A 13672-nucleotide genomic window follows, 5' to 3' on the forward strand; every position below is an offset into this window, starting at 1 on the left:
GCTTATTCATCAAAAACCTTCTACTGGCAATAAGAGCATCTTGATTAACCAAGGCGAACCATCTGCAGTCAGACTAAAATAATTCCAGACTGTACCTAGTTATGGTTTTCAAGGTCAGTCCATTGTAAAGAAAGAGTGCGCGACCGATTCAGATCTATGTTAAAACTACCATTTCACAGAAAGGCCATTTGCAAGTCAACTTGGCTTAAGGAGCCCAGGCAGTCAGTGTCATAAAAAGAAGATGAAATGAAAAAGGGAGAGCATGCAAGAGAGAGTGTCAGAGGTTAGCCTGTGTGTCTGAGGAGCGTTGTGTTCTCTGTCTCTATGTAACAACGGCAGGAATCCCAGCTGCCACAGCTCTTTAATAAACACATCATGCAACATTCATCACACTGCAAAGGAGAGGCCAACCGCTGTGCTCTGTCTGGCATCACAGGCACAGAATACAGACAGACACAGACAGAGAGAAAGAGACACACAGAGAGAGAGAGAGAGAGAGAGAGAGAGAGAGAGAGAGGAGAGAGAGAGAGAGAGAGAGAGAGAGAGAGAGAGAGAGAGAGAGAGAGAGAGAGAGAGAAGAGAGAGAGAGAGAGGAGAGAGAGAGAGAGAGAGAGAGAGAGAGAGAGAGAGAGAGAGAGAGAGAGAGAGAAAAAAATAAAATGTTAAGAAAGGGGAGAAGAAGAGGTCAGACAAAACAAGCCTCTTCTCAGCGCATTGCCCACGCCCAGTGGTTGGACTTCCTGAGGGGGCTGCTGTGGTGTTTTGTCCCTGCCTGGCCACCCATTCATAGTTTGGGGATGAGAGGGAGGAAGGGAGCCAGTGGTAACTGTGTGTGAGAGTGTATGTGTAGAGAGTGTCAAGAGGAGAGGAGGGGGATGTTGAGGATTAGGGAATTAAAACTCCAAAGCAGTGGAGGCCGTGTCTTTTGTTGGTTTTTCCTCGGTTGCCCCCTTTGGCCCTTTTCTGTTGGGCCCTGCCTGTAGCCTGCAGCTGCAACCTGCCGCCCTGTGCCCTGCATCTCAATGAGCCTCTGTGCCGCGGTGCCGCCACCGCTCCAGAGGAGAGGGGGCTCCCTGATGGAAGGGTCACCACTTTGTACCACCACCCCAATACTGCCCCCCGTCCCATCCCCATCCCAGCCCTGGGACTCAGGGCAGACTGGGCTGCCCCTCTCCCCATGACCATATAAGGCTGCCCAGGCTCACAACAGGCCTCTCACATGCCAGGCTAAACCGCCCAGGAGTTTGGGTTTCTTCATTCTTTCCTTTCTCCCCCCTCTTTTTTTTCTCTTCCTGCTGTCCCTCTCCTCTTTTGTTGGCGTCTCTCTTTCTCTCATGCAGCTGGATGGGACTGCACTGCCGGGGCTTTGGCAACAGCATCAATAGGTCACAGGGAAGGGCTGCCCCAGCCTTCACTGTAGCCCTCTCTTTTCACTCCATCACCCTCTCTTCCCCTCTCTCTCTGCTGCTGCGGCTGCTGCTGCTACAGGAAAAAAAAAGGGGTGGGGGGGGGGGGGGGTGGAGTCTGCCCCTCTTTCTCACGCTCATAAGAAAGCCCTCACTTCTTCTCCTCGGCGAGTGACACCTGCTGATTACCATAGGAGACACTGTGGGAAGTTCACCCTGCTTTTCTGTGTGAGAAATGTGGCCCCTCCTTTTGGTAAACAAGCAGCCCATGGATTAGTTAACTGAGTTACTGCATGACAAACAAATAAACACACATTATTTAGTTCAAATTAGTGCCAATTAACTCTAAATGACCAGGGAACAAGTCAATCACTCTTAAATGATACAACCATGTATAATAAAAGGGGGATATACCTAAGATTACATTTATACCTTTAGGAGAGGTAAGGCCAAGTCAAATAAATTGTTAGAGTATATTTGTCTGTGATCCATAATGACAAATTGTCCCTGAGCCGGATGACAGGCTAAGTGTGATCTGGGTGTGTATCATGATGATGGCCTGATGTGAATGTGACAGCAGTCTGAACATACAGTCACAGTCAGACTCTATGGACAGCTGAGCAGCCCCTTCCTGTCCACACTCCACCACTCCCTCTCTCTCTCTACCCCAATGTCTGTGTCAGTTGCCAGGGAGAGCCAGTGAGGTGATTGATGTCTGAGACTGGGAGCGCCACGCCAGTCGGAAGCGGCTTCCGCCTCGGCTCTGTGTTGTCAGCAGGGTCATTATCCTGGCAAAGGGGAGGGAGGAGCTGGGGAAGCGGAGGAGGGAGAGTGGGTGAGGAGGTGGTGGGGGGCGACTGGCAGAGACAGAGAAGAAATGACAGGGGGATTAGGAAAGAGGGAGAGGAGGAGTAGAGTGGGAGTAGGAAGCAGGATATGGGGTAAAGAGAGAAAAAGAGAGGGGAACAGAGATGGAGAATTGAAGAAAGAGAGAGAGGAAGTGACAAAGACAGAGAGAGAGGGATAGGGGGTGTGGGGAGCACAGCCAAGCGGCAGTTATGGAGCAGGAGGATTCTGCACAGAAAAGTAAGCACACAGCGGGCTCACTGCGAGCGGAGACAAGTGACGGAGGTGGCTCTCCCTGGCCTCCTGGTCCCCTACCATCCAGCCTGCCTGTCGACAGCTGCACCCAGGCAATTTACTTCTCTCCACCACATTTAGCAGGAGGCTGCTTCCCATTACCGAGAGCAGGGGACCCTGCTGGCAGCCAGACACCAGCCAGAGCACTCCCCTCCTGGGGAGCGACCCTCTGCTGCTGGCCCTGCCTTGGGGGATTCATCTCGTGACTCTGGTTCTGGCGCTCAAAGTTTTGTTGCTGGTATTGTTTTATGTAGTTAGCTGGGCGGTGGGAGTGTGGACAGGGCATAATGGCTCTGGGGCAGCCCCTGCTGCTGGAGCCGTTGTAGTGAGGTTGTTGGTGTGTGTGGTAGCAGGGCCGGTGTGTGGCCCATTACAGGCTGTAACCTAATGAAGGGGTGTATGTGAAGGAGACTAAGCAAGGCGAGCCTGGCGGTAAAGCTGGCAACCAGATAAAGTCCTATTGCGGTCAGCATTGCAGTGTCATGAGACAGAGTTAATCGGGTGGGTTGGTTCCTTTCGAAGAGTGAAAATAGAACTCCCACACACAGTTCCCTTTTACTGCTTTGATTCTGAGAAAATCTATCTTTAAAGAGCTGTAAAAACAAGTTTCAAAATGGTGTGTGATTGTATGAGTTGTAACTATATTAGGTACTCTAAATCTTGCATGCATGCATACCAACACACACGAGTGTGCGCGCACAAACACACAAACATACTCACACACTCTTTGACCACTCACTCTTTTTGTTATTCTCAGTGGAATGACTCAAAGGTGTACTCTAGTACATGACCTCATGGACTAGTCATGTGACCCCATGGAGTAAATCATCCAATAAGCATCAACCCATGAGTCAGAGTGACACATCACACAGAACACCCTGTTTCTAAGCCAGGCTTGGTCTGTGAGAAAAGGACTGCACACAGAGTGATGATGTTCTGGGAATATCACAAAGACCTGTGTGCTGGAGCTCTGTTTCCTCTCCGTTCCCTCCCTCCCTCCCCCATCCATCCACTCCCGCCTCCGAGCCAGCTGAGCGTGCTACCCAAATCCAACAGTTGTTGCAACCTTCGTTAGCCTAACAAGTGGGCCGGCTCTTTATACCTGTCAGAGAGCAAATGAGTCAAACGAACAAGGGCTGCCTGGAAGAGAGACGGACCGGGGCTGCCTGGAAGAGAGACGGACTGGGGCTGCCTGGAAGAGAGACGGACCGGGGCTGCCTGGAAGAGAGACGGACCGGGGCTGCCTGGAAGAGAGACGGACCGGGGCTGCCTGGAAGAAAGACGGACCGGGGCTGCCTGGAAGAGAGACGGACTGGGGCTGCCTGGAAGAGAGACGGACCGGGGCTGCCTGGAAGAGAGACGGACCGGGGCTGCCTGGAAGAAAGACGGACCGGGGCTGCCTGGAAGAAAGACGGACCGGGGCTGCCTAGAAGAGAGACGGACAACGAGCACAGTTCTGTTGCACTTCACTAGGCTCTTGGCCATGGCACTCAGATGGAATCTGGAGAACCTGCCATCTGCTTCCTTGATGTTGGATGATGCTCTGCCTTTGATGGAAACCTTAGGAAATAAACTTCAGACTGACCACTAGAGGCTGCAGGCATAATGTAAACTGTGTGGGTGGTGTAAAGTAGACCCAACACATTTATGAATTAGGGTACGGCCACATTGAGATTTTGTGTCCCAAAAACCCGGATGGATCCAATGGTTTTTCAATGGGAGTCATCCGTTGCTGGATGAATGACAACGGAAATTATTGTCAGTGTTGCCCTTAGGGACATGACAACTGGTTTGTAATAGACACAACAAGATACAAGCTGATGTTGAACTACAAGCCTCAGTGTGCTAGGCAACCTGTACATGTGGGCACTGGGCAATCATTTCAACATTCAACCACTGTTACCCCTGCAATTATATGCTTTACCTCATGCACACACTCATGCAGACACACTTCCACAGACACACACATGGGCCAATAGAGGAGCCCTTGGTGGCTTGGTATACAGCACAGGATTACTGGCCTATTCCCTAGTGTTATGTCTTGGAAGTCCACACCTGGCCTTGAACAGATAACCCTCTTTATATCATGATGGGTGACATAAATGGCTAAGACAATCCCAATGCCCAGCAGTACAAGGCTGATGGAGTGGAAAGGTGTGGCCTGATGTTGGGGATCATCTGACTGAGTTGGGCCTGTCTGGGGGGGGAAAAGGTACAGAACCGAACACTCCAAGGCTGGGAATCTGGCTGTTCTGTGGCTTAGGCTGGCTGGACTTTAAGCCCACGTAACAAACCAAGTTTGCTGCTCCACTTTCTGTACTCTGCCATTGTCTGGCAGCAAAAGGAAACCACAAAACTGGCTTAAAGTCGCATGCCCAGCATGACTAATGAGATAAGAATCAGGGTTAGGAGGGTTAAGGGTGGCATGGATGTTCTCAGCTCCCAGCCAGACCTGAGCTGCTCCACTCCGTGCCCGTGTCTGTAGAATGGAATGCAGTCACGATGGCACGTCATTACAGGGACATTTCTGGGGCACTGGGCAGGCCACCACCTAACTGTATGTCCCTTCAGAATGCTGCAGAGGCCTGCCTCAATCACATGCCATCAAACACACAATGCAATGAGCTGTAGTCAGTGAAATGTCCTGTGACTGTAGTCCAAAATCTTAAATGGTGCAATCATAAGACGTGAGCCACTTGCATGGCAGTCGTGAGGTTAGAGGACCGGCTAAAACTAAAAGATTCACAGGAAGAGGGTGGTTGGCTGAAGTGATGGGCAGCAGAAGAGCGTTATTGCAGACTCACCTTCTGTGCTGTGGCAGAGACTGGGTGACAGTGACGTGACATTAAAACCCGTCCTGTCAAGATAAGCGCAGCAAGCAGGCAGAAGCCCTCCAATCAAAACAGAGTTGCTGTGGGTGACATTTCACCGGGCACAGCTGCTAGGGTATGACAGCATGCCAACTCAGTATTCCTGAAGGCTTGTTTGTTCAGTCTGTTTGTGTGTTTGCTTTGTTCTTCAATAATTCAAGGTTAAGATGTGACTTGAGATCAAGGAGTTTGTTTTTCTCACTGGTCACTATTTGACAGTCCTCGGGCCGTTACATTTTACACTGGCAATCTGTCAGAAACCTTCCTGCTTCCCTTCTTATCACTCTGGCAAGGAGTAATGTAAACTGACATACTGCAAGTTATACTGCATCACATACTGCACGTCAAGTGTGCCAACAGACAATGCATAAGGTGAGGTAAAGACGGTAAAATCACATGCATGATTTAAAAAAAGGTTTCAGAAGAACTAGACACCCTTGGAAAGACCCTCCCTTAGCTGACATGTTTGTTATTAAATCTAAATGATTAACTTTGGTCCATTTCCTTCCAATAAGGCATATGCGGTTTCCTGTTTCCTTGTTATTTAGACAAAGATCTCTTACATCTGAAAAGATCAGACTGATCTGTGTTCCTCAGCCTCTAGGTATGTACCAAGAATCCCGGGGCGATCTGCTGTTTTCAGTAAAGCACTGAGGTTATTTTTTAAATGAGCAGTCAGTAGCTGCATCAGTCTGCGTGGGCCTGGGTCTGCCTGCGTAGCTAACCCAGGATGACTCTGTTAAGACCCAGGCCTCCTGTTGTGTTCCTGCTGAGGCCATAGGGAGAGAGCGTACTGAGTAGAATGCTGTTCCCTGGGTTACAGCCTCTGGGACTCTCCACTCCTAGTGACGTGTCCCCCCTGTCTGTCTGTCTGTCCCCTGAGCCTGTGTCTCTGTCCCAGGTACCACGCCCCTGCTCCCTCTCTGTGCTGGAGGAGTCCACATGCACACACACACGCACGCACACACACACGCACACAAACACACAAAAAAACACAAAGCCAGCAGGTATGTGAGGAATGCCTCCTCATCCAAACACAACGGCACTCACGCTTGCAATAGAGCCACACCATACCACACAGAGCAGCTACCTGGGCATGAGGGATACTGGGGCCTACTGTATACTGTTGACTAGGAAGTAGGAATCAGATACCGGAAACATAATATCTATACAAATAATACCAAAATCCCATCAGCACTCATGCTCATGTTGTAATCAAATAAGGAGTAAAGCATTTGTTGATATAGGAAATAGTCCAAACCCACTCACCTCTTTTGTGCAGCCATCCCTCCTTCACTATCGCCACATCGGTCATGTTGGTGGGCAGGTTGGTGTGTCCAGGGTTCTGACAGGGAGAGGCACAGCTCTGTTCCTCAAGTGTCCTTCACTCAGTCCAGGGCAGGAGCCTGTAACCGCCTTTTCACCAGTTACCTTTTAGTGTAAAGGGAAGAGTAAAAATTAGCCTCATCTGGAAGTAAAACATTTCCTCTCCACCTGTCTGAATATTAACTCCACCAGTCAACATCAGTGCGACTCAGTGGAAACTGGAAACACGTTGGTTCTATACTTCCGTGGTCTGTCCACAGTGGAAAATAGTTGTGCCACACACCAGATGGGTACTATTCCAGTTCAGTATGAGCATGTGGCATCACTCCCAAATGAGGAACTAGAGTTAAGACAGTATCCACAAACTCACCACAGGGCCAAACACTTCTAAACTAATGACAAAGTTCTGTGACCAGTGTGCAGATGGCTCTCTCTGACCATCCACTGAAATCAATTTATCCTTCAGCCACACATCCATTGTGTTGTTTACAAATCGTTATGAGTGAACTCATATTCATTGGAAACACTACACAGGGTTATTTTTACTCACTGGAAATCAAATGTATTCAATTATCAAATCAAATTTTATTTGTCACATGCGCCAAATACAACAAGTGTAGACCTTACCGTGAAATGCTTATTTACAAGCCCTTAACTCTATTTCTTCAACTGCATTGTTGGTAAAGAAAATATTTAATAAATAAACTAAAGTAAAAAAATAAAATAAAAATTAACAATAATGAGGCTATATACAGGGGGTACCGGTATAGGGTCAATGTGCGGGGGTACAGGTTAGTTGAGGTAATTTGTAGGGGTAAAGTGACTATGCATAGATAATAAACAGCAAGTAGCAGCAGTGTAAAAACAAAGGGGGGGGGGGGGTTAATGTAAATAGTGTAGCCATTTGCTTAATTGTTCAGCAGTCTTATGGCTTGGGGGTAGAAGCAGTTAAGGAGCCTTTTGGACCTAGACTTGGTGCTCCGGTACCGCTTGCCGTGCGGTAGCAGAAAGAACAGTCTATGACTTGGGTGACTGGAGTCTTTGACAATTTCTTGTGCTTTCCTCTGACACCGGCTTGTATATAGGTCCTGGATGGCAGGAAGCTTTGCCCCAGTGATGTACTGGGTCGTACGGTCGGATGCTGAGCAGTTGCCATACCAGGCGGTGATGCAACCGGTCAGGGTGCTCTCGATGGTGCAGCTATATAACTTTTTGAGGATCTGGGGACCCATGCCAAATCTTTTCAGTCTCCTGAGGGGGAAAAGGTGTTGACGTGCCCTCTTCACGACTGTCTTGGTGTGTTTGGACCATGATAGTTTGTTGGTGATGTGTACACCTAGGAAACTCTCGACCCGCTCCACTACAGCCCCGTCGATGTGAATTGGGGCGTGTTCGGCCCTCCTTTTCCTGTAGTCCATGATCAGCTCCTTTGTCTTGCTCATGTTGAGGGATAGGTTGTTGTCCTGGCACCACACTGCCAGGTCTCTGACCTCCCTACAGACTGTCTCATCGTTGTCGGTGATCAGGCCTACCACTGTTGTGTCGTCAGCAAACTTAATGATGGTGTTGGAGTCGTGTTTGGCCATGCAGTCGTGGGTGAACAGAGAGTACAGGAGGGGACTAAGCACACACCCCTGAGGGGCCCCCGTGTTGAGGATCAGCATGGCAGATGTGTTGTTGCCTACCCTTACCACCTTGGGGCAGCCCGTCAGGAAGTCCAGGATCCAGTTGCAGAGGGAGGTGTTTAGTCCCAGGGTCCTTCGCTTAGTGATGAGCTTTGTGGGCACTATGGTGTTGAACGCTGAGCTGTAGTCAATGAACAGCATTCTCACATAGGTGTTCCTTTTGTCCAGGTGGGAAAGGGCAGTGTGGAGTGCGATTGAGATTGGGTCATCTGTGGATCTGTTGGGGCGGTATGCGAATTGGAGTGGGTCTAGGGTTTCCGGGATGATGGTGTTGATGTGAGCCATGACCAGCCTTTCAAAGCACTTCATGGCTACCAACGTGAGTGCTACGGGGCGGTAGTCATTTAGGCAGGTTACCTTAGTGTTCTTGGGCACAGGGACTATAGTGGTCTGCTTGAAACATGTAGGTATTACAGACTCAGTCAGGGAGAGGTCGAAAATGTCAGTGAAGACACCTGCCAGTTGGCCCGCGCATGCTCTGAGTACACGTCCTGGTAATCCGTCTAGCAGCAGCGCCTTGTGCTCCAGTCCTCTCTGGCTGTGGCTGGGCCTGTCACAGTGGTAGAGAGAGAGAGGAGCTCTAGGGAACTGACTGAGAGCAGGCATGTCCACTAGAGCAGAGTAGACCATACTGAGACCAATTCAAACTTTAATCACAAAGGCAGTCCAAGCCTTTGACACACACACACACACACAGGTCCGGCTCTGGAGCCACAACACAGTGTTGATGTTTAATGTGACCGAGCCGTCGCTACTGTAGGCTGTGTGGAAAAGCTGGGCCGCGGCCAGGACACAGCCAGAACTGTAGCCACTGAATGAACCCAGTACCCTGACAGGAGGTCACATGGTCGAGGGGCCCCGGGCCACCGCCTGCCTGCTTCACTCGCTCTCTCCCTGCTTGCCTCGCTCATTCCCTCGCTCTCTCACTGCCTGCCTGCTTCACTCTCTCCCTGACTGGCTGCTTGACTTTCAATCATTCATCATTCTGGCTCTCGTTCCAGGGGCCACTCCATTCAATGCAAATCAGTGTCATGCAGCAGGGAAGCCACACACAGAGCCAGTCATACAAACACTTGTTGATTAATGTAGTCCCATGGGTATCATCCCAGACTTGTCTTGAGACTTGGCTTGGGTTCAAGCAAAGAGGCTGTGTATGGAGGCAGCAGGTAGACCTATATCAGCTATTGTATTGTCTTCTATATCAACAATGTGAATCCATTCTCTCTGAGCCTATATGAGCTTTGTCTTGGAGTCCTAGTGCAAGGGTGCAGGTAAGCAGTGTCCCAATACTACTGTGCATCAAAGGAAATATTTACTGAATAGTAATACCTGCATGCATCTATCCAATTTTCCGTCAAACAAGACGTACAAATTAAAAAGGTAGACAGGTCAAATGACTAGTCATGCCTCTACACACAATCATGTTTGTCCTGCTGGAACAGACACCAGGAACAATCACAATTACAGAGAGAGAGAGAAGAGCATATAGCTACTAACATTAGCATAAACAAATATATACAAATTCCCAGACAGACAGAATGAAAGCCCATTCAAATGGATCTATACATAATAAGAGCGAGAGTTGGGTAAACTCTGTTTTGAATAGAAAAGGCAGCTTTTATATGGTGTAACTTGGCAGAAACCCTCCTATTGTTCTCCAGGCTCCTCTTCAAAAATCTTCCTGTTGGTGACACTTCATCAGCATATTGTATCCGTTCATGGCATCCCCCAATTCCATTCTATGCTGTTGGTTCTGACTTGAAGTTCAGAATGTAAACAACTTGCATGCAGCCACATGGAGAGCAGCAGAGGAAGCAGTCTGTGACTGTGACACAGAGAGACCAGGGAGAGGACAGTCATATGATGTGCGTGGAGGGCCAGGCAGTGTGTGGACCCATTACACTGATAAAGTCTCCTAGCTCCTGTGGCGTACAGGCCTCAGACTGGCGACAATAAGCCTGACTGTGTAAGGGCAGATTTCAAACCGCATTCCTCAGATGCTGCATACAACTGGTGTCACATTTGCGTCAACAAGGCCAGAGGAACTCAAAGTCCTTTCCCATACTAATGGGGGCAAAGGGGGAGGGGTGTCAACATATCCCAGGAAGAACAGGGTGAGTGAGTCAAACAGTAACAACAGCACTTAACCAGCCTCAGACCCATGTCACATGCTGCTGCTGGGGTGCCTGCCTGTGTCCCTTCACATTCAGACTGTGGCTAGTCATGGTCGGTCTCATGACTCAAAACAAATGATCACGTTTAAGATATGCAGGGCACACAACATGCTTGGAGATGACTACTGTTCAGTGTGACAGTTACTTTACATGCACACATTACAACAAAAAAACTGATTGAAAATTACTACCCAAAACAAACAAAAGTGGACAGTGAATCATAAGAGTATTCACCATTTAGTCCAAATGTAAAATATGTTAAGCAATATGACATCTAAAAGATGGAAAATAGGGGGCACAGTGGAGATTGAATGTTAGGGGATTTTGGGGATGCTTATTCAAGGTTAATTGTGCTAATGGAAAAGAAAGGAAAATGACTGAGGCATGTCCCAGAAAGCATAAAACTGTGATACAAGAATCAAGGAAGTATGCTTTCAAAACTCATCCAACTGTCGGTCTACTATACAATACATGTAGGCCTATTCGTCTTACCATAAGGACAAGGTTGGGCCACACGCCATAACAAAGCAAAGGGTGGATACTTTGTATCAAGTTCTGTTTCAGTCATTGCTACATTGTAACAACAATGCAACATCGTGGCTGCCTGCCTTCAGATAATCTCAAAGTAAAATATTCGGTTTAGAAGTCGTGGAATTTTGAATGAAGCCAGTAAAAGATCTTTCATCTCGTGTGACAGACAGACAAACAAGAACATATTAGAAAACAAAATAAATGGTATTGTTGACGAACGTGCAGAGAAATGAATGAGTGAGTTGCAGTGTTGCACTGGCCACCCGCAAGATCACAACGTTGTTTGTTTTTAAGACGCGTTGTAAAGGCATTTATATGTCCATAAAGTTCATTTCTAAAACGTATAGTTTGTTCCTGTAGTAGGTGACTTATAATTGTATTAAAGTAATGTACAGTAAAAACGACAAACATGTTCGGCCTGTAGGCTGTCTCAAAGGCGGACATTGTGTCAAATTCAAAAGCAGAGTCAATAAATGACAATGTTATAACACATTTTAGTTTTGTTTATGAGGCACAGTCTCTACTAAGGTTAAAGTTTGGACATTTAACTAACTTCTTCAGTAAACATAACTATACCCGAGAATAAACTGATGTCAGGAATGCACTTCATTTTAGGCGCACATTTGGCGATTTTAGTCTGGATATGGGGCCTAGCAGGGCAGCTTGAGTGAGAATAACCGCATCCTATTTAATACAATGGGACCTACCCGCTCTTGTAACAGTCGACCTCAGTCAACACGAAAAACAAAATGCAGGCCTTTACCTGGACAGGATTTCAATAGTGTGTCCGTTGCATTATAATGAGCTGTTTCGGCGATTTATTTAACTGATAAATCCTTCAATAATCTGTACAAAAAGTGCTCTCATTTACTCCGTTTCTTTTGCCTTTCTTCTACAACACCTCCCAAAACGTTCTGTCTGCTATGCTTCTGTGGCATACTCATCTCCCAGGTCCTAGCGCCGATTATTTTGACAGCGAGCCACAGAGGCGGATAAAGATTCCGGACATGTTTTATCCTATATATTTGTTGATAAAAAATAACATCATTTTATGTAGGGTGAGCCATCAAAACCATCTCATTAAAAAAATGGTTTGTTTGAGTTCATCTTCACATCATTTCACCTGTAATCCCTTTGACAGTTGTCATCACTTTGATTCGCTGATGTATAGCCTAGTCTACAGAATGCTTGTAGTCCATAAGTAATTAGAAAAGTAAAACCAATAGATGGCCTGTCTGCAGGGTTGGGTAGGTTACTTTCTTAATGTAATCCATTACAGTTACTAGTTACCTGTCCAAAATTGTAACCAGTAATGTAACTTTTGGATTACCCAAACTCAGTAATGTCATCTGATTACGTTCAGTTACTTTGGATTACTTTCCCCTTAAGAGGCATTTGAAGAAGAAAAAAAGTATCCATCAAACGCATTTGCTGTGTCATCATAGTAGTCTCTGACTTGTGGTCAGACTCAGGTGGAACAAACTTAAACATTTACCTTTTTTTTAATAGTGAATTGAATGTCATTGAGAAAACAAGGTGAAAGGTGTCAATGTGTTTTTTTTCTCACAAACATCCTTTCTGAATTTAAAAGTAATCCAAGGCGTAATCATCTAGTTTTTAAAAGTATCTGTAATCTGATTACAATATTTTTGCTGGTAACGTAACTGACTACAGTTACAGTTTTTTGTAATCAGATTACATGTAACTGATTACATGTAATCAGTTACTCCCCAACCCTGTCTATCTGGTCAAATATCATAACCTGCTGATCCAATCAGAATGTATATCATATTTGCACCACATGTTTTTTATGATATGTACAAAGGTAGAGGTTCCAAGGCAATTAATGTCTTGCTGCACATGCTAATACCAATCCTACAGTGCATTCAGAAAGTATTCAGACCTCTTGACGTTTTCCACATTTTGTTACGTTACAGCCTTATTCTAAAATTGATTAAATTGTTTTTTTTTCCCTCATCAATCTACACACAATACTCCATAATGACAAAGCAAAAACAGGTTTTTAGAAAACTTAAATATTCATTTACATAAGTATTCAGACCCTTTACTCAGTACTTTGTTGAAGCACCTTTGTCAGTGATTACAGCCTCGATTCTTCTTGGGTATGACGCTACAAGCTTGGCACACCTGTATTTGGGGAGTTTCTCCTATTCTTGTCTGCAGATCCTCTCAAGCTCTGTCAGGTTGGATGGGGAGTGTCCCTGCACAGCTATTTTCAGGTCTCTCAAGAGATGTTCGATCGGGTTCAAGTCTGGGCTCTGGCTGGGCCACTCAAGGACATTCAGAGACTTGTCCCGAAGTCACCCTGCGTTGTCGTGGCTGTGTACTTGGGGTCGTTGTCCTGTTGGAAGGTGAACCTTCTCCCCAGTCTGAGGTCCTGAGCGCTCTGGAGCAGGTTTTCATATAGGATCTCTCTGTACTTTGCTCCGTTCATCTTTCCCTCGATCCTGACTAGTCTCCCAGTTCCTGCCACTGAAAAACATCTCCACATCATGATGCTGCCACCACCATGCTTCACC

The 13672-nt window shown here is 47.0% G+C and overlaps 1 protein-coding gene across 2 annotated transcripts in view; it reads right to left on the reverse strand.

Annotated features, from left to right (window-relative positions):
- LOC311145218 (RAC-alpha serine/threonine-protein kinase) overlaps nucleotides 1-12063 on the reverse strand; it is a 30772-nt gene extending 18709 nt beyond the window's left edge. The window contains exons 1-2 of one of the 2 annotated variants that reach the window (XM_084181442.1): nucleotides 11896-12063; nucleotides 6686-6847 (exon numbers count right to left, since the gene is read on the reverse strand). In XM_084181442.1, the coding sequence (XP_084037568.1) occupies nucleotides 6686-6731 (46 nt within the window). In that variant the 5' untranslated portion in view covers nucleotides 6732-6847; nucleotides 11896-12063. Of the gene's footprint in view, nucleotides 1-6685; nucleotides 6848-11839 lie in introns of both variants that reach the window. The other variant, XM_084181443.1, reaches the window with a different exon arrangement.
- Nucleotides 12064-13672: the final 1609 nt, after the last annotated feature.

Source organism: Coregonus lavaretus (assembly GCF_964263955.1).
Source record: "Coregonus lavaretus genome assembly, chromosome: 18".
In the NCBI taxonomy this organism is placed as follows: Eukaryota; Metazoa; Chordata; class Actinopteri; order Salmoniformes; family Salmonidae; genus Coregonus; species Coregonus lavaretus.